Source organism: Zymoseptoria tritici, chromosome 1 (genome assembly GCF_000219625.1).
Source record: "Zymoseptoria tritici IPO323 chromosome 1, whole genome shotgun sequence".
In the NCBI taxonomy this organism is placed as follows: Eukaryota; Fungi; Ascomycota; class Dothideomycetes; order Mycosphaerellales; family Mycosphaerellaceae; genus Zymoseptoria; species Zymoseptoria tritici.
In genome coordinates, this window is record NC_018218.1 from 5,923,748 (window position 1) to 5,942,274 (window position 18,527).

The 18,527-nt window shown below is 55.9% G+C and overlaps 9 protein-coding genes across 9 annotated transcripts; 3 read left to right on the forward strand and 6 right to left on the reverse strand.

The window, feature by feature from the left end:
• Positions 1-150: 150 nt before the first annotated feature.
• MYCGRDRAFT_107794 (uncharacterized protein) lies at positions 151-2,014 on the reverse strand (the record flags this gene model as incomplete). The annotated part of the gene is made up of 2 exons (XM_003856805.1): positions 151-1,730; positions 1,783-2,014. 2 exons carry the CDS (start codon positions 1,955-1,957, stop codon positions 151-153), a joined length of 1,755 nt encoding a protein of 584 aa, XP_003856853.1.
• Positions 2,015-2,470: 456 nt separating this feature from the next.
• Positions 2,471-2,767, forward strand: MYCGRDRAFT_33442 (uncharacterized protein; the record flags this gene model as incomplete). The annotated part of the gene is made up of 1 exon (XM_003856784.1): positions 2,471-2,767. A coding segment is annotated over one exon (297 nt), but the record flags the coding sequence as incomplete, so codon positions are not given.
• A 570-nt stretch (positions 2,768-3,337) lies between these two features.
• Positions 3,338-4,433, forward strand: MYCGRDRAFT_90294 (uncharacterized protein; the record flags this gene model as incomplete). The annotated part of the gene is made up of 2 exons (XM_003856785.1): positions 3,338-3,724; positions 3,786-4,433. The coding sequence occupies 2 exons, from the start codon at positions 3,338-3,340 to the stop codon at positions 4,431-4,433; spliced, it is 1,035 nt and encodes a 344-aa protein (XP_003856833.1).
• Positions 4,434-4,626: 193 nt separating this feature from the next.
• MYCGRDRAFT_32667 (uncharacterized protein) lies at positions 4,627-6,123 on the reverse strand (the record flags this gene model as incomplete). The annotated part of the gene is made up of 1 exon (XM_003856804.1): positions 4,627-6,123. The coding sequence occupies one exon, from the start codon at positions 6,121-6,123 to the stop codon at positions 4,627-4,629; it is 1,497 nt and encodes a 498-aa protein (XP_003856852.1).
• A 580-nt stretch (positions 6,124-6,703) lies between these two features.
• On the reverse strand, positions 6,704-7,924 carry MYCGRDRAFT_33113 (uncharacterized protein; the record flags this gene model as incomplete). Its single annotated transcript, XM_003856803.1, has 1 exon — positions 6,704-7,924. One exon carries the CDS (start codon positions 7,922-7,924, stop codon positions 6,704-6,706), a length of 1,221 nt encoding a protein of 406 aa, XP_003856851.1.
• Positions 7,925-8,436: 512 nt separating this feature from the next.
• On the forward strand, positions 8,437-9,786 carry MYCGRDRAFT_34505 (uncharacterized protein; the record flags this gene model as incomplete). The annotated part of the gene is made up of 2 exons (XM_003856786.1): positions 8,437-9,396; positions 9,595-9,786. Coding segments are annotated over 2 exons (1,152 nt in total), but the record flags the coding sequence as incomplete, so codon positions are not given.
• A 350-nt stretch (positions 9,787-10,136) lies between these two features.
• Positions 10,137-11,698, reverse strand: MYCGRDRAFT_33703 (uncharacterized protein; the record flags this gene model as incomplete). Its single annotated transcript, XM_003856802.1, has 2 exons — positions 10,137-10,748; positions 10,805-11,698. The coding sequence occupies 2 exons, from the start codon at positions 11,696-11,698 to the stop codon at positions 10,137-10,139; spliced, it is 1,506 nt and encodes a 501-aa protein (XP_003856850.1).
• Positions 11,699-12,479: 781 nt separating this feature from the next.
• Positions 12,480-14,378, reverse strand: MYCGRDRAFT_117768 (uncharacterized protein; the record flags this gene model as incomplete). The annotated part of the gene is made up of 1 exon (XM_003856801.1): positions 12,480-14,378. A coding segment is annotated over one exon (1,899 nt), but the record flags the coding sequence as incomplete, so codon positions are not given.
• Positions 14,379-16,283: 1,905 nt separating this feature from the next.
• MYCGRDRAFT_67654 (uncharacterized protein) lies at positions 16,284-16,856 on the reverse strand (the record flags this gene model as incomplete). The annotated part of the gene is made up of 1 exon (XM_003856800.1): positions 16,284-16,856. A coding segment is annotated over one exon (573 nt), but the record flags the coding sequence as incomplete, so codon positions are not given.
• Positions 16,857-18,527: the final 1,671 nt, after the last annotated feature.

The following is an 18,527-nucleotide window of genomic DNA, read 5'->3' on the forward strand; positions in this document are numbered from 1 at the left end:
TCGTGGTCGATCAATGTTGAGGCCGCAGTCACAAATGAAACGGTGTCTCTCATCATGCGCTCATTCTCTGGACATTGCACATCTCCTCGCGTGCTTGAGTTTTCTCTACCCTGATCTGCCTGACTTGTCCATTTCTCCTTTCCCTTCCCATCATGTCGTCCCCTCCCTCCTCTCAACCCTCACCACTCCCCCACCCCCCTCAAAAACCGTCCCCACCCCCCTCGTCCCAGCAACCAACTCTATCTCCCTCCTCACCACTTCCCTCCCTCCATCCTCCTCCTCCTCTTCATCCTCACTATCCCACTCCTCCACTTCCCCCTGCCCAGGTCCGCGCTGCACAGGATCCCACTCCCCCGTTTTCCACACCAGTCTCAACTCCATCGGTAACACTCCAAGTTTTGCGCCGACGCGGGAGAGGAGGGTGTAAATGGAGAAGGACTTGGGGATGCGGTCTGTCCACTCTGTCTCTGTCTTTGTGGGGTGGAGGTGCGTGAAGGATGAAGGGGAGGCGAGGTGGAATGTAAGGGTAAGCAGTTGCGCGGCAAGGGAATGCGGATTTTTTTCTCCCTCCTTCGCCGCGGCACCAGTGATGGTAGAAGGTATGCTCGGCTCGCCATACTCCTCCACCAATTCCTTCCACCTCGGATGTTCAGCTTTCACAGCTTCCACCCCCTCAGCCCCGCTAGTAACGAGACTGATTTGAGCGGCGATTTGCCCAAGATAGTAAGTCTCCGCATTCAACCTTTCTTTCTCCGTAATAGCGCTGTAATTCAGAGTTTGCAGCGCAGGTAGACGGGCGATGGTGAGCATGTACCCGTCTTCGGGGGTTAGGGGTGCGCCGGACGGGGTGGTGAGGTGGGAGTAGAGGGGGTTGGAGGATGTGCGGAGGTGGAGGAGGGAAGGGTAGAGGGATGGGAGGGCGTTGATGGGGAGCCAGGTGGAGATTGCGTTGTGAGAGAGGTCGAGGGTGTGGAGGGTTGGGCTGAGGGGTTGGGGCAGGTTGGTGCCGTTAATGAGATTGGCCGGAGGAAAGCCGGTGGTGGTGATGAGGTTGGCTTTTAGGGAGAGGGTGCGGAGGGCGGGGAGGGAGTGGAGGGGAGAGAGGGAGGAGAGGGCGGTGAATTTGTTGGAGGAGAGGTCGAGGGTTTGGAGGTGGCAGGGTAGGGTCTTGTCGCTGATGACCTGCAGTTCGTTGCCGGCGGCTGTCAAGGAGATGAGATTCGGGAATCGGGAAGCTACAGCGCATATCCCATGCCAGTCGAGGAGCGTGTTGGACAGACTGAGAGATTTCACGTTGAGGAGTGCTGTGCCGTGCTCCGGTCCTGTGTGTATTCGGTTGCCGTCCAACGTGAGGGTGCGCAGTTTCGGTAGGAGTTTGGCTATGTCCAGTATTTCGTCTAGAGTTTCGAAGAGGTTGCTGCCGAGATCCAGATCGGTGATGTTGGCGCATATTTCCTCGATGGTCCCGTTCTCAGCGTCTGAACTGTCACTGCGGATCCTCATATGGTCCAGCACAAGAACATGAATCCCCTGAAGCTGAGCTTGCCGTTTGGAGAACTTCTCGAAGCCGATCTCCTCCGCTTGCTTGCCAGAGAAGTAAACAATATCGCCTCCAGTCCCTGCTTCCTCTGGCATGTACTTCTCTCGCAACGCTTGAAGAAATGTCCTTGATGGGTCCCATGGCTGCTTGGGCCGGAGAAATGACCCAGCGGTCGGTGAAGAGCTTCTGCCTGTATCGTGAGCTTTAGAGCTCGTTCGCTGCTTGGTTCCTGACGGCCTTACATTCAAAATGATTCACCCCTTGGTGAGTGCCATTGTGTTTTCCTCGAGTGGTGTCGTCCCATTCGACACCCACCCATTCTCCTGCTTTGTCGGAAACGGGACCAATGTAGCGGATCGTGCAGAGTTGTCCTTTGAGGCTGAGGCGTTGGCCGATGTGGTATGGTGGATCGCTCATAATTTACTCATCTCCTCGTTGGCATGTGCTAGTATTCGATGGTTCCAAAAGTGAAGTGAATTGGAGATCATATCTCGAAGGGAGAAGAGTTGATCTTGGCAGTGCCTTCCACTTTCACATGCGAGAGCAAGGATGTCTGGTCCGAATCCGAAAGCTTAAACGCGACCTCTACAACGGTTCTACGTCAGTACATAAACATGACAACTTTCTCTTCGCAACAACAAAGTCATCCCGAATACAACATCGTCTGAACTGCGACTCAACCTACGGCATTGCGCCTCAATACATCAGGAACAACACGCACGACCGCCATCATGGACGCCGTACAAGGTATCTCTCCCATCCACCACCACTCCCGCGCAACACAACCTATCTAACACCCTCCTCCTCCTCACAGACTGGGCCGCCTTCCTCCTCAGCAACTCAACCTTCGCCTTCGCCCCTTACCTCCGCCAACTCTTCGGTTACGCCCTCCTCTTCAAATCCTACCTCACCCCGCTCATCGCCCAAATCAGCCAAAAACCCGACCTCGCAACCGCCGCCCTGCTCCTCGTCATCCTCTTCGTCTCGCTCAAGATTCTTAACATGCTCTTGCAAAGCGTCCTCTTCTGGATGCGCATGGCGCGGAAAGTGGTGTTTTGGGTGGGATTGATGGCCGTGTCGGTGTGGTTGTACAATCGCGGGCCGGAGGGTGCGGTGGAGGATGTGCAGTATCTCGCGAAGACGTGGACGGGGGAGTATCAGCATTGGAAGGAGCAGGAGAGGGTGGCTAGGCTGGTGAATCAGGGGCAGGGGAAGCAGGGGAGGTGAGGGTGGCAATGAATGGCATGAGGAGTGTTATGAGAAAGAGCTTTTGATGATTCACGACGGGTATTGCGATTGGGTTTGGGCATTTGATACGTTAGCGATGGCGCAGGGAGGGCGTTGGGATGGGACTTGAAAGGATGGACATATTATTGCTGGTTTTCAGCGCACTTTGCGCTTGTTCGATTTCTGCACAGTCTCGATATGGACGATCATGCGCGGCATGAATCTGGCATGTGATCACGGCGACGCATGCCGAAGGAGTGATTCAAGGAGCAAACGTGAAGACCATCTTGCACAGCTCTAGCCTCGGCCGGAAGAATCAAGAAGGTATTGTTTTTAGCATGTGCTTTCACTTCATTCACTTTGCACTTTCAGCTGAAGATTCACAGAGCATCCGATCAGATGACACCACAAGCAACGCCTCACTTCTATGCCGAACATCTATCCAAGTCCAGAGACAACTGGTCAAGTTCTTTGTGGCTATCATGTCATACATTCACGAGACCTGAGTTCTTTGCTCATGAAAAGCAACTCCTCCAGCTGATCATATGATCTACAAGATTACAGCATATCATGCGCCGATTCACGAACAAGTTGCGCAACCTCTTCCAGCGTGATCGGAAACCCATGGCATCGACGGAAGACGATCCTCGCAATATCTCCCACGACTCCCAACGCTTCTCCGACAAGCTTAAGAGACTCTTCCGATCCAAGCGTAAACCCATCCATTCGCCGCACCACCCTTCACCGGAATACAAGGCGCCGAACGGAATGACAAAATACCGCCTCCAAGACCTCACCCTCCCCCGCTTCCCCTACGAATACGACCCCAACAAGCCCTTAGCCTGGCACACCTCGCGCCCTCCCACGCCCGAAGGAACCATCCTCAATCAATGGAACCAAGCCCCAACCTGGAGCGCACTGCTAGACCTCAACCGAGCCTTCCTCCGCGGCCAAATCGTACGTCCCATCTCCTCTCTTCAATCCCAAGCCAATCCACCCCACTAACCTCGTTGACCAGCCCATAACCCCCTACGCCCACCTCCTCCACCTCTCCGACATGGCACCATGCATTGCAAGCTTGCTGATGTTGCATAAATACGGCCTACTCACCCTCTCCGCCCAACCCTCCTCCCCCGGCCACCCCGTCTACGGACTCTGCCGTCCCGCCCAAGACCGCGTGCAAGAATACGCTTGGGAACAGGACCAATTACTTTCATTCCTCACTTTCATCGTGCCTGGACGTCCCGACAACTCTGCTTGTACGGCAGGGCAAGTCTCCGGATTCCTCGACATCTTGCTCACTCATCCGGATGTGTATGCGCATGTTATGAGGAGTGAGGGAGCGTGGGATCAACTGGATCGGCCGTGTGGGAGGGTGGACGTTAAGGCGAGGAGTTCGTTTCCGGGGTTTTGGGGGACGCATGTGGCGAGGGTGGCGAGGACGAAGGAGGGGATTGAGGGGGCGGAGGTGAGGCATTTGAGGTGTTTTAGCTTGGAGGATCATAAGGTGCTTTGGTGGTTGAGTTGTGATGCTTTTGAGAAGAACGAGCCGGTGTTGGTGAGGGTGCTCGCGAGGAGGGAGGAGGAAGGGGATTTGATGGGGTTGGTTGGGGAGGCGGCGAGGAGGGCTGGGATGGGGAGCGTTTTTGGGGAGGGAGGGGATTAGGGTTGGTAAGGTGAGTTTGTGAGGAGAGGGGGTTGGGATTGAGCGAGATGGGAGTGGGTTGGACATGATGAGGGTGACATGGGAGGGGTTTGGGCTTGTGGGTTGAGAATATCGATGATACATTGGGTAGATCGTCTGTGCATTCTATGCCATATACATTTCAGCCCATAACTGCTCGTGCCCCTCTACGACTCTACAAAAACCCCCCCAAAGTCTCCATAAACCCCTCCAAATTCTCCAACATAGGTAAATGTCCCGCCCCCTTCACGACCTCCATCCTCGTCCCCTCAATTCCAAACTTACCCATCGCCTCCGGCAGTTTGCCATCCCCGTCCCCGACAACTAACAACCCCGGCACCTTCACCTCCCCAACCTTGCCCTTCAAATCATAGTCACTCAACGCCAACGAATTCCCTCTAAACCCATCAAAGTCCGCTCCCTCCGCCATCGCCAATACCTTCTTGAATTCCTCCGACCCATGGTTCGCGGGGGTGAACCACCTCTCCACTGTCACTTTCGCGAGTTCAGGCATTCCCTTCTCCCTCGCGAGTTCCACCCGTTCAGCCCAGGCTTGGCTGTTGGCGGGACTGGAGGAGAGATTACAGTCGCACGCGATAAACTTCTCGAGCAGAGAGGGGTGTCGGATAGAGAAGTTGATGGCTGTCACGCCGCCCATGCTCACACCCATCACGGCGTGGACCTTTGGGAGGTTGAGCCGGGAGAGCAGGTACTCCAGGTCGTCGGCGAGGAGGTCAAAGGTCGCGGGGTTGGCGCGTGAGGGAAGAGGAGCGTAGCCTCGCGGATTATAGCGGAGGACGCGGTAACTTTTCCCGTTGACTCCCGAGAGGAGACGTGCCGTTACGGAGTCCCAGATGTGGAGGTTCGTGAGGATGGAGTTGACGCATACCACGACTGGGTCGGTGGGGGAGCCTTCCAGCTGGAACTTCAGCACCGCGCCGTCGGTCGTGACGACGGAGGAAGGCGGTTCTTCCAGCGCATCGAAGGTGAGGTGGTGGGACCACTTCCTCAGTTCTTTTGAATGCACCTTCGCCATGACCTTTTCCCGCCACGCCGTGCTCATGGCGGCTTTCATCTCCGGACCATCGATGGCGTCTAAATGAGAGAAGTCGTGGACGGCGAGACATTCTACTTCTCCTTCCGCTGGCAATCCGTTGAGTCCACCCACTACCAAGCGGAACCTCCTCGTCCGCAACCAGCCGGGGACTTTCGCCACGAGATCGATGTGTTCCTCTTCATACCACCGATCAAATTCCTCCAAGTCCTCCCCTTCCTTAACCCGCATTGACACACTCACCGTCGCAGGAGCCGCCTCTCCCTTGCCATTTCCCTCCCCATCCCGAGAACGAGAAGAGAACAAACTATAAATCCTCCTATCCAACCCCTCAAAAGTCCCCATCACCTCCCTCTCCCGCTTCGACCTCTCCTCCCGCAATCTCGTATAAATTCTCTTCTCCAACCACGCGAGATCCGAGACGTTGTACACGGCGGACCATTCAGGTTGCAGGGAGTCTGCGGCATGATACCGGTCTCCCGAGGTGATGAAGGGGAGGCGGAGACGGAGGGGGCCGTGTTCGGTGTTGTACCATTCGTGGAAGGCTGCTGGGTCGGTGTTTTTGCCTGGCTGGATTGTTACGGCGAGGTAGCCTGGTCCGGAGAGGTGGGGGGACATGGTGGGGGAGGTGGGTGAGGTGGAGGTGGGCCGGAGAGGAATATATTGAGTCTTTCTTGGATCCGCTTTGAGCAGTGGTCTTTGAGATGGAGCTCGTCTTGGACTGTTGATTTATTGTTATTCTTTCGGGAGGTTGAAGTTGTTGTCTTGCATTGAAGTCGTGTCGGAATATAGAATTGCCCCGCTAGATCGATCGTCGCCGGCATTCGGAGGGGCTAGGTGGGTGTTCGGGATTCACTTCGGCATTGGGCGGGGTTGTGTTTATCAGAGGATCGTATGAAATGCTTGACATTTAACTTGTAGAGTCGAAGAGTTGATATGCTCTAGAGAACCTAATGCCAATCGCTTACGGATGTCTGTCTTAGAAAGATAGACATCTTTCTTCGCGAGCTGTGGAGGATGGACAGTGCCATATACGAGTGGCAGATTTCGTTCTGGAGCGTTGCATTCCTTGTAAGTGGTGTATATATCGAGGACAGTGTCGTATATAGCAATGTCTTCGTCTTCGTCGTCGTATTCAGCGTCGTCTTCAGCATCGTCCTCCATATCGTCATCATAATCGCCCCCTTCCCATCCACCCCTACAACTCATCCCTCCCCTTCCCCCTCCTCTCCTCACCACCATCACTCAACCCCCTCTTAACAACACTCGTCAAAACCTCAAAAACAACCTGCGCCGCCGCCAACGCCGTCACCTCCCCAGCCCCATCAAAAGCCGGACTCACCTCCACCACATCCGCCCCCACGACATTCAACCCTTCAATCCCCCTCAACACCCTTATTAACTCTCTCGTCGTCCAACCGCCCGGTTCTGGGGTTCCCGTTCCAGGTGCCAATCCGGGATCAATGACATCGATGTCAATACTCAGATATACCGGGACCTCCGTACCAACGTGCTTCATAATCTTCTCCGCTACGCCTCGTGCGCCAAGATCATCAATATCATCACACGCAATGCGCGACCAGCCTTGCGCATCGTCGTCTTCGTCGTCTTCCGCGCCGGAAAGCCGGGTTCGGAGACCAGCGTGGACGGACTTGTGGGGTAAGAGCAGGGACTCGTTATGAGCGAGCCAGAACATCGTTCCGTGGGTCATGAATGATTGCTGGAACGTGGAGTCGTCCGGGTTGAGCCAGGCGGTGGGGTATTTCGCCGGATGCCAGGTATCTAGATGCGCGTCGAAGTGGACGACAGCAATCGGTCCGTGGACGGCTTGTAGGGCTCGCAAGGTGGGGAGGGCGATGGAGTGGTCCCCGCCCAGGGTGATGAGTTTAGGGAAATGACGGTAGGGGATGTTGGAGGAGAAGGAGGACTGTGGGACAGGGGAGTTGGAGAGTTGGGAGAAAGCGAGGGACATTTGGTGGATGGCGAGGCTGTTGTCGAAGGGTGTGATGGGGATGTCGCCGCAGTCGAGCACGGTCGCCCAGGAGGTGTAGGGGTTCAAGTTCGCGCGAGGGTTGTAGCCTCGCATTGCGGTTTGGCGAGCTGAGGCGGCGCGAATGGCGCGGGGGCCGAAGCGGGCTCCCGGGCGGTAGGAGACTGCGGTGTCGAAGGGGGCGCCGAGGATGGCGATGTCGTAGGTTTGGGAGGGGTGCTGGAGGCAGCGGATGTGGGGGAGGTGGGCGAATGTCGAGATGCCGCTGAAACCCCAGTCGGTGCCCCATTTGGCGTCGAGGTCTTCCTTTGTCCAGCCGATGAATGGTTGTTGAGGATCCTCGGCTTCATGGTGGTCGTGGGAGTGGTCTCCGTGGGCTGTTGTTAGAGTTGAGAGGGCCAGAACGCTGGTCAGTAGTCTTAATGCCATGCTGTATATTGTATATTACTAGAATTTTTCCTTATAATGGCAATATGTAGGTGAAAAAGAAAGACGGATATGAACAAGAAGAAAGACTCTAGCACTTGGCCATTCTGCGGTAAAAGGCTGATCTCGGCCGAGTTGAGTAGGCCGATGCGAGGCATTCCATGGCCCAGATTGGTATTCTATTGGCAGTCTTCGGTCTTGGAAGAGAACTCATATCGTTGACGATGCAATGAAGGGACATCTTTGTCCAAGTCTTGCGAGATGTCAATGTCAAGAGAAGACGAGGTCGAAGTTATCCGTTGTCATCAAGGTCATGTCATGGATGATGACGCAGCACTCTTAACGCGAGTCGCGTCTCCTTCTCTTCGACTTTCGAGCACGATTAAACATCTTTCTGAATATACCGACGACATCTTCCACCACGCGGAGCACACTCGCCCACAATGCCTGAGGTATGTCTCCAATCTCATGAGACGACGACGACGACCAACTACTAACCCTCCCTCCCCCTCATACAGATCGGCGAAGTCGCCCGCATAGTCCACTACCTCCGCAAACACCTCGTCAACCGCACCATCGCTTCCTGCCAGGGCTTCGACGACGACATCGTCTACGGCAAAGTCGGCTGCACCGCCACCGCCTTCTCCCAAGCCTTCACCGGCAAGCGAGTCTCCCTCGCCGGCCAGCAAGGAAAATACTTCTACCTCACGCTCGCCGAGTCCAAAGTCCACTCGGTTCTACACTTGGGAATGACGGGATGGATCAAGTTTAATATTGAGGAAACGGGATACTATCGCCAGGGAAAGGATAAACCTGTGACGGAAGAGTGGCCGCCGAAATATGTCAAGTGGTTGATGAAGATTGATGCCGAGGGGGAGAGGGAAGCGTTGGAGGTCGCGTTTGTGGATCCGAGACGGTTGGCGAGGATTCGGTTGGTGGAGTGTGAGGCGGGGGAGATCAGAAGGGTGTCGCCGTTGAAGGAGAATGGGCCGGATCCGGTTATTGATAAGGATATTGTCACTTTGGAATGGATGACTGCGTTGATGAGAAGGAAGAAGGTGCCTGTGAAGGGACTACTGCTTGATCAAGCGAATATCTCCGGGGTGGGGAATTGGGTCGCCGACGAGGTACTGTACCAAGCACGCCTCCACCCCGAACAATACAGCAACACCTTCTCCGACGAGGAGATTGGACGACTAAGAGACGCGCTCTTGGAAGTCACAGGCATCGCCTGCGCGACACTTTCCGATAGCGAACAATTCCCCTCGGACTGGTTGATGAAGCATCGCTGGGATAAAGGGAAGAAGGCGAGTAATGTGCTGCCGAATGGGGAGAAGATTGTGCATTTGACGGTTAGTGGGAGGACGAGTGCGATTGTCCCGAGTGTGCAGAAGAAGACGGGGAATGTGGCGGGGGATTTCAAGGAGGATGATGTGGAGGATGGTGCTGAAGAGAAGAAGGAGAAGAAGAAGCCGGTGAAAGGGAGGAAGCGGAAGGTCAAGGAGGAGGAGGATGAGGAGGAGGAGGAGGACGAGGAGGAGGAGGAGGACGAGGAGGAGGAAGAGGTCATGCCGGCTAAGAAGCAGCGTGGAGGGAAGAAGACTGTTGTTGAGACGAATGGCGATGCTGAGCCCAAGAAACGGGCTGCGAGAGGGAAGAAGGCCAAGGTTGAGCCTGTTGAGGACGAGGTCGAGGAGGCGGAAGAGGGGGAACATGAGCCTGAGCCGAAGAAGGTGACCAAGGCGAAGAAGTCCAAAGCCACACCGAAAAAGTCCGAGTCCACGCCCAAGGCAAAAGCAGCACCGAAGAAGGCAGAAAAGCAAGCTACGCCTGGTGAGAGGAAGTCCACTCGAACACGGAGATGAGTATAGAGGGATCGAGGGGGTTGAGTCTTTGCTCTGATGGCTCACAGCACATTGTATACATATTGTAATTGTACAGCCTGATGTATAATGCATTGTATATTCCGTTTGATCCGTCAGGATGCCCTGAATGACATTCAATGACACGCACGCGGTCAAAGAAGATCCAAGCGAATTGTCGATTACCAACCGAACCCAACTTCTTCTTCAACAAATCCTGAAACATCCCGCAAGCGCCGTGGCCATCTACATGGCGTGCGAAAAGATCCACTCTCGTCACATGAAGGCGCTTAAATTCTAGTGCTGTATGCCTACGCTAAGTCAAACAACCAGGCTTCCCAACCTCATTCCCCTCACCGCAAAGGCACAGCCTCCCACTTCCCCTTGAACGGATTCGTCCTCTCTGAAGCCGGCGTGTCCGCATATAGACTCTCGGCCTGCACTTTTGCAGCACTGTTCGCTGCCATCTGATTCCCCCTCCTCTCGGCCCTCTTGTCCTCACTGCGATCATTCCACTTCTGCCTCGCCAGCGAAAAGAACGGCGTGCGCGGCGTTTGTATATACCGTCTCGAATTCGACGAGAAGGGGGTTTCACGAAGCTCGTATTCCCGCCCTGCCTCTCCATCCTCGTTGGGAATGAAGGCTTGCTTCTCCGGTCTATAAACGTGTTTATTGTTATGCCGAAAGACGAGGTAGGTGAGTAATGCGAAGATGAGCAGCATCACGGCTACCACGATTCCATAGGGCGTGAGCTTGTCGCCGGCGAAGTCTAGGCCGAGAAACCCGTTGGCGATGCCGAGGAGAGTGATGGATATCCCGAGGTAGCGGTGGATTTTCCCCATGATCGTGGGTAATCCGGCGCGGAGGTAGAGGATGTGGTGGGTTAGTCCGAGGCCGAGTTGGAGGAAGACGGAGGCGAAGATGAGGAGGCCGAGGATTTGGTGGGGGGTGGTGAAGGTTTTGGACTGGAGAAATGGTTAGTTTCGTTGGTTGTTGTGGTGGAGGGGAAGGGCAGCAGTACTTTGTTGTATAGCTTTGAGGCGTAGATTCCGAGGCCGAGACCGATGGTGAGGAATATGACTCCGAGAACTTGGGCTGCTGCGTGGACTAGTGCTCGCCGCAGGAGACGGAGGGAGAGAGCGCCCAAGGGGAAGATGAGCAGGAAGGTGAAGCACATGAAGACTGCGTGGGCTACGCCGGCCCATTCGGCGTCGTTGGAGGTGTTGTATGCGGAGGACGAGTAGTAGTTTGCAAACGCCCAGAATGAGTCGCCGGTTTGGAGGCCGGGATCTTGGGGCGCGGGAACTCGTGCGTAGTCGCCGGTGTAGTTTGTTGCTACGGTCATGTCTAGTTGGAACGTGCCGTGGAAGTCGTGGAGTCGAAGAGGGGCGTTTTTGTCGTTGGAGTGGAGGGTCAGATTTGGTCCGAGGGCGAAGACGAATTGTTCGGCTGTGTTGGTCAGATTCAGAGCTCCGGTTTTCCAAGTCGCACACTTCCGACAGACTGCGTGAGCGATCATGATACCGTCTGGGCTCAGTGTATTTGAGAAAGGAGCGTAGTGATCGCTTGTAACAGGCTCGATGACAACGTCCTCCGCCACGGGTTCCGTGTGCCCAGTGCTATACCGCACTGTGTTGGTAAGATGGTGGCCGTCCTCCGCCAGGTAGGAGATCAGCATCCGGGTATTGGTCATGCTCGAGCCGAAGCCGACTCCCATCCAGGAATGCGAAGCCGGAGCATTCATATGGTAGTAGACGTCCCCATTCTCGGCGACGTTCAGTGCGAAGACGTAGCCGGAACTGGGCAGGACGAAGTATGCTGCTTTGGCCTGTTCATCGATTCCGGCGTCATGGGTCTCCTGTGGACTTGCGGCCCAAGTGGTGGCGAGGAAGAAGGCGAGGATCAGTGCTGGCATTGTTGGCTTCATGCTGGCGGACTTCTACAGCATGCCTCCAGGGAGCTGTAAGGAATGACAGGGTGCAAGGACAAGGAAGAGGAAGCAGCGAAGAACAGCAGAAAGGAAGAAATCAGAGGAGTAGACGGAGGTACTCGAGGTACTTTACCACTGCCCATACACGACATGCCGAACGACCAAATTTAGCCGCAGCCGCTCAGCTTTGGGGGGCTGCTGATTCGACGACTAGTCTTTTCATTGCTGGATGAATCGATGCGCCCCGCCGGGGACTTGATACTACACACCCAGAGTTGAAGAGGGTCGGGAAGCGCTGGCCTGAGACGCACGGCGGATCCTTCGATATGCGCGTCGGCGCTTACAAGGTGGTGGCGTGCGTGGCCGGGTCGATAGGAGGAAGGCCATGAGCAAGAATTCATGGTCCACGGCGGCATTGGAAGACGAGATGCATGAAGCGATGACGGGTAAATCGTGATGTTCTCCGTTCAATGCTGGCGGAGTGTTGGGTTTGTGATGTCGTGTCTTTCTGAAGATGGGCGGAGGTCATTCTTGCGAAAGCCAGAAAGCGGAGACGAGCCCAGCCAATGAGAGACCATCACGGCAACGTATATAGATGGATGTGTAGGAGACATAGGAACATGTTGAGCAGACTGGTAAAAGATGATGTGTGTAAAGTAATTTACATTTATTGTGTACAAAGAAAATCTATCCAAGAGAGCAGAACTGCAACCGACCCTGAACGCCAAACATTCTTTCATTCATAAAATCCTTCCCAAATTCTCTCTCATCCTCCTAACAGTCCGGACAGGCCAGACTTCGCAGTGGTAGTGGTTGCAAGGGCCGATGAGGTCGTCGAAGACGCTCCTCCTACGACAGTATTGACGACTGAGACGAGTCCCCCAAGGAGATTGCCGCCTCCTGCAGCAGCGCTGCTAGTTGTGGTAGCCCGCGTGGTCGTTGACAGTGTTGTTGGGAGGACGGCGGCTGGTGGACTGGTTGTAGATGCAGTAGCTGAGGCACCGACCGACGCACTGACCGAGGCAGAAACGTTGATTGGAGCAACGGATGTGGCGGCCAAGGTCGTAGTTGTCAAGACTACCGGTGCGGCGAGGGTTGTAGTTGTCAATACCACCGGGGCGGCCAGGGTTGTCGTGGTCAGTATCGGGGCGGCGAGCGTTGTAGTAGTCAATACCACCGGTGCGGCAAGAGTTGTGGTCGTCACTGTCGGTGCGTTGAGTGTCGTGGTCGTCAAGACTGGGAGGTTGACAGTCGTCGTCGTGATTGCCGGCGCACTAAGAGTTGTAGTGCTCACTACAGATGCACCCAGGCTCACGCCGAGAGAGATATCCGCAGAACTCGTTGGAGAGGAAGAGCATCTGAAGAGCTGGATGCCTCTGGCACTAAGCTCGGCTGTAGTGCAGCGTCCTGAACAGCAGTTTCCTTGACCAAGGAGGGCATCCAGAAGTGGGATCGTGCACAGCTCTCCCTCACGTGCGCAAGTTTGCTGAGCTGCGGCCGATGTGGTTGTCGAGGATCCAATCGAAACGATGGGTAGACTGGGGATCGTTGTGGTGACCGCGATGGCGGGCGCGGACGCGGAGTCCGAGAGACTGGCCGACACGATAGGTGTGTTTGCGGTAGACAAGCTGATGGCAGGGAGGCTGATGGTCGGGAGAACGATCACTGGCTGAGTGGCCGAGATCGAGACGCTGCTTGATAGGATCGGCTCCGCAGAGCTCCTTGTCAGGGTAGTGAAGCCGCTCGACACGCTTGGCAATGCTCCTGTTGCTGTCGAGAAGATGCCAGAGCCAAGGCTGATGACTGAAGAGATGATGTTACCGCCGGTTGGGGTGGTGCCAGTAGGGAGAAGCACAGTCGGCAAAGTTGTAGGAAGCGTTGGCAAGCCTTCGGTCAAGCTCGAGACAATGCCGGAGCCACCGTTGATGACAGACGAAACGATGTTGCCCGCGCTGGAGGTTAGCATAGTCGGCAAAGTTGTAGGAAGCGTAGGCAAAGCTCCAGTCAAGCTCGAGATAATGCCAGAGCCCCCGTCAACGACGGACGACACGATGTTGCCAGCGCTGGAGGTCGGGACAGTCGGCAACGTAGTAGGAAGCGTGGGCAAAGCTCCAGTCAAGCTCGAGATAATGCCAGAGCCCCCGTCAACGACGGACGACACGATGTTGCCAGCGCTGGAGGTCGGGACAGTCGGCAACGTAGTAGGAAGCGTGGGCAAAGCTCCAGTCAAGCTCGAGATAATGCCAGAGCCCCCGTCAACGACGGACGACACGATGTTGCCAGCGCTGGAGGTCGGGACAGTCGGCAACGTAGTAGGAAGCGTGGGCAAAGCTCCAGTCAAGCTCGAGATAATGCCAGAGCCCCCGTCAACGACGGACGACACGATGTTGCCAGCGCTGGAGGTCGGGACAGTCGGCAACGTAGTAGGAAGCGTAGGCAAAGCTCCAGTCAAGCTCGAGATAATGCCAGAGCCCCCGTCAACGACGGACGACACGATGTTGCCTGCGCTGGAAGTCGGGACCTGAGGGATTCCTGTGGAGCTTGAGGGGAGTCCTCCAAGAACCGAGGAGACGACACCGTTGACGCCACTCGCGATTTCCGATACGATATCTCCATTGTTCGAGCCGTCGGTAGGGACTGGGTTAATCGCAGTACTCGAGATACCGACTGGAAGGGAAATTGACGGCAAGGCGACGGAAGGAGTTCCTAAGCTGAGGATACCGCTCAGCGAAGATGGAATGCTTCCAGTAGGAATGCTCACAGATGGTACTGCAGCAGACTCGGTTGGTGGGGTCAAGGATGACAGACTAGTCGGGATTGTCAAGGATGGCAAAGCGCCGGTGGGTATGCTCAAAGATGGCAGCGAGCCAGTCGGAAGAGTCAAAGATGGCAATGAGTTAGTTGGAAGGCTCAAGGATGGCAGGCCGGACCCGCCTGGAAGGTTGAGCGACGGCAGTGATGTGGGTACGCCGTCAATGATGGACGAGACAATGCCGCTCAGGGAGGCAGGAATGTCTGCGGTTGGAATGCTCAAAGGTGGAAGAGTGACGGAATCGGTTGGAACCGTCAAAGAGGGCAGCGAGCCGCTCGGTATGGTCAAGGATGGCTCGATTCCGGTAGGAAGAGAAGTTGGCAGGGCGCCGTCAATGATAGACGAGACAATGCCGCTCAGGGAGGCAGGAATGTCTGCGGTTGGAATGCTCAAAGATGGCAGAGTGACGGAATCGATTGGAACCGTCAAAGAGGGCAGCGAGCCGCTCGGTATGGTCAAGGATGGCTCGATTCCGGTAGGAAGAGAAGTTGGCAGGGCGCCGTCAATGATGGACGAGACAATGCCGCTCAGGGAGGCAGGAATGTCTGTGGTTGGAATGCTCAAAGATGGCAGAGTGACGGAATCGGTTGGAACCGTCAAAGAAGGCAGCGAGCCGCTCGGTATAGTTAAGGATGGCAAAGCGTCGATTCCGGTAAGAGAAGTTGGCAGGGCGTTCCCGATTGAGGACAGAATACCGCTCAGAGAAGCAGGAATGTCGGCCGTGGGGATGCTCAAGGATGGCAAAGCGCCAGATTCGCTCGGGAGCGAAGTTGGGAGACCATCACCGATGGAGGACAGAATACCGCTCAGAGATGCAGGAATGTCGGCCGTGGGGATGCTCAAGGATGGCAAGGCGCCAGATTCGCTCGGGAGCGAAGTTGGGAGACCATTACCGATTGAGGACAGAATACCGCTCAGAGAGGCAGGAATGTCTGCCGTGGGGATGCTCAAAGATGGCAAGGCGCCAGATTCGCTCGGGAGCGAAGTTGGGAGACCATCACCGATGGAGGACAGAATACCGCTCAGAGAGGCAGGAATGTCTGCCGTGGGGATGCTCAAAGATGGCAGAGCATCGGGTCCAGTGGGAAGGGAAGTCGGGATACCATTACCGATTGACGACAAGATACCGCTCAGAGAAGCAGGAATGTCTGCCGTGGGCTGGATCGTCAGACTGGGGACACTCAGAGTTGGAGCGCCACTGAGCGATGGCCCGCTAAGGGTCAGACCCGCCGAGCCTGCAGGAGCCCCGTTCGAGGAGCATCTCAAGAGCTGGACGCTGACGCCATTCTCTATGCTGATCTCAGCCTGGACACAGCTACCGCAACAGTCGTCGATTCCGAGTACACCGTCGACAAGTGGGAGGATACATAGCGAGCCATCGGCTGCGCACGTTGCTTGTGGTGCAGCTGGAACCGAAACCGATGCGGTACCGCCGAGCGAAATGCTTGGGATGCCCAACGAAGGGACGTTCGGAATGCTCAAAGATGGTAGAGTGACGGAACCAGTTGGAATGCTCAAGGATGGCAGAGTGGCGGAACCAGTTGGGAGAGTCAACGACGTCGGGAGAGTCAACGACGTCGGCAGAGTCAACGACGTCGGCAGAGTCAACGACGTTGGGAGGGTTAACGATGTCGGGAGAGTAAACGGAGGCAGACCGGACTCGCCTGGAAGAGTGAAGGAAGGCAAGTCGGAGCCGCCTGGAAGACTCAAGGAAGGTAGGGAGCCAGAAGCCGCCGGAATGGAAAGGCTCGGTATTCCTGGAATGGATGTGGGAATAGACAACGATGGTAGATCCGTGCCAGTGAGCAGGGGGATAGAGAGACTTGGCAGTCCCTCGATATCCGTTGGCAATGAGATGGGCAGAGGCGTTGGAAGTCCCTCGATATCCGTTGGCAATGAGATGGGCAGAGACGTTGGAAGTCCCTCGATATCCGTTGGCAATGAGATGGGCAGAGACGTCGGAAGTCCCTCGATATCCGTTGGCAATGAGATGGGCAGAGACGTTGGAAGTCCCGAGATATCCGTTGGCAATGAGATGGGTAGAGACGTCGGAAGTCCCTCGATATCCGTTGACAATGAGATGGGCAGAGACGTTGGTAGCCCCGAGATATCCGTTGGCAATGAGATGGGCAGAGACGTCGGAAGTCCCTCGATATCCGTTGGCAATGTGATGGGCAGAGACGTTAGTAGCCCCGAGATATCCGTTGGCAATGTGATGGGCAGAGACGTTGGAAGTCCCGAGATATCCGTTGGCAATGAGATGGGCAGAGACGTTGGAAGTCCCTCGATATCCGTTGGCAATGAGATGGGCAGAGAAGTTGGAAGTCCTGATCCAACAGGCAAGATGGACGATACTCCAGCGGAGATGTCACTGCCAATGTTGGAGATAATGCTGCTAATGTCCGCTGGATTTGGTGTCGTGGCCGAGACGATAGGCAAAGTGCCTGTAATCTCTGGGATACCGGAGACTGGCGGAATCAAAGACGTAGCCTCACCAAGCAGAGAGGTCAGACTGTCCAAAGTTCCATCACCTCCACCGGGAAGGTCCGATGGCAGACCCGTTGGTAGACCTGATGGTAGGCCAGTCGGCAAGCCCGATATCAGATCAGTTGGCACGCCAGTTGGTAAGCCAGTTGAGACCTCAAGAGGGAACGTAGGAATCTGACTTATCAAGGACGACAAGGACGACTCAATGCCAGCTGGCAGGGAGAGAGTTGGCGCGGGCAGGTCAGAGTTTCCTGGGACACCCGAGATCGAGCCAGTCGGTAAGCCGAGGGACGTAGGAATCTGGCTCAGCAGCGAGGACAGAGATGATTCCAGCCCGGATGGCAGGGAGAGAGTTGGCGCGGGCAGGTCAGAGTTTCCTGGGACACCCGAGATCGAGCCAGTCGGTAAGCCGAGGGACGTAGGAATCTGGCTCAGCAGCGAGGACAGAGATGATTCCAGCCCGGATGGCAGCGAGAGTGTCGGTGAGGGGAGATCGCCCGTGACGCCGGGAACACCTGAACCAGTGGGGAGATCGAGGGAAAGCGTAGGAATCTGGCTGAGAATCGACGACAGTGAGGACCCCAGGTCAGCTGGAAGCGAGGGTGTGGCCAATGGAAGATCGCCTGTAACTTCGGGAATACTTGAACCAGTGGGGAGATCGAGGGAAAGCGTAGGAATCTGGCTGAGAATCGACGACAGTGAGGACCCCAGGTCAGCTGGAAGCGAGGGTGTGGCCAATGGAAGATCGCCTGTAACTTCGGGAATACCTGAACCAGTGGGGAGATCGAGGGAAAGCGTAGGAATCTGGCTGAGAACCGACGACAGTGAGGACCCCAGGTCAGCTGGAAGCGAGGGTGTGGCCAATGGAAGATCGCCTGTAACTTCGGGAATACTTGAACCAGTGGGGAGATCGAGGGAAAGCGTAGGAATCTGGCTGAGAATCGACGACAGTGAGGACCCCAGGTCAGCTGGAAGCGAGGGTGTGGCCAATGGAAGATCGCCTGTAACTTCGGGAATGCCTGACACCGAGCCTGTGGGAATTCCTAGGGAGAGCGTAGGAATCTGACTAACCAAGGATGACAGAGACGATCCGAGATCCGCCGGAAGGGTGGGCGTGACCGATGGCAGATTGCCTGTGATCTGACTGAGCAAAGAAGAGACACTGGTCTCAAGGCCGGCTGGTATAGAGGGCGTGACCGAGGGGAGACCGCCTGTAGGTATTTGGCTAAGCAGAGATGACAGAGAAGACCCAAGTTCAGCTGGAATCGAGGGTGTAGCGGAGGGGAACCCATCGGTGGGGATCTGGCTGAGCAGGGAGGATAGAGAAGATCCAAGCTCGGCCGGAATCGAGGGCGTGGCCGAGGGAAGCCCATCGGTGGGGATCTGGCTGAGCAGGGAGGATAGAGAAGATCCAAGCTCGGCCGGAATCGAGGGCGTGGCCGAGGGAAGCCCATCGGTGGGGATCTGGCTGAGCAGGGAGGATAGAGAAGATCCAAGCTCGGCCGGAATCGAGGG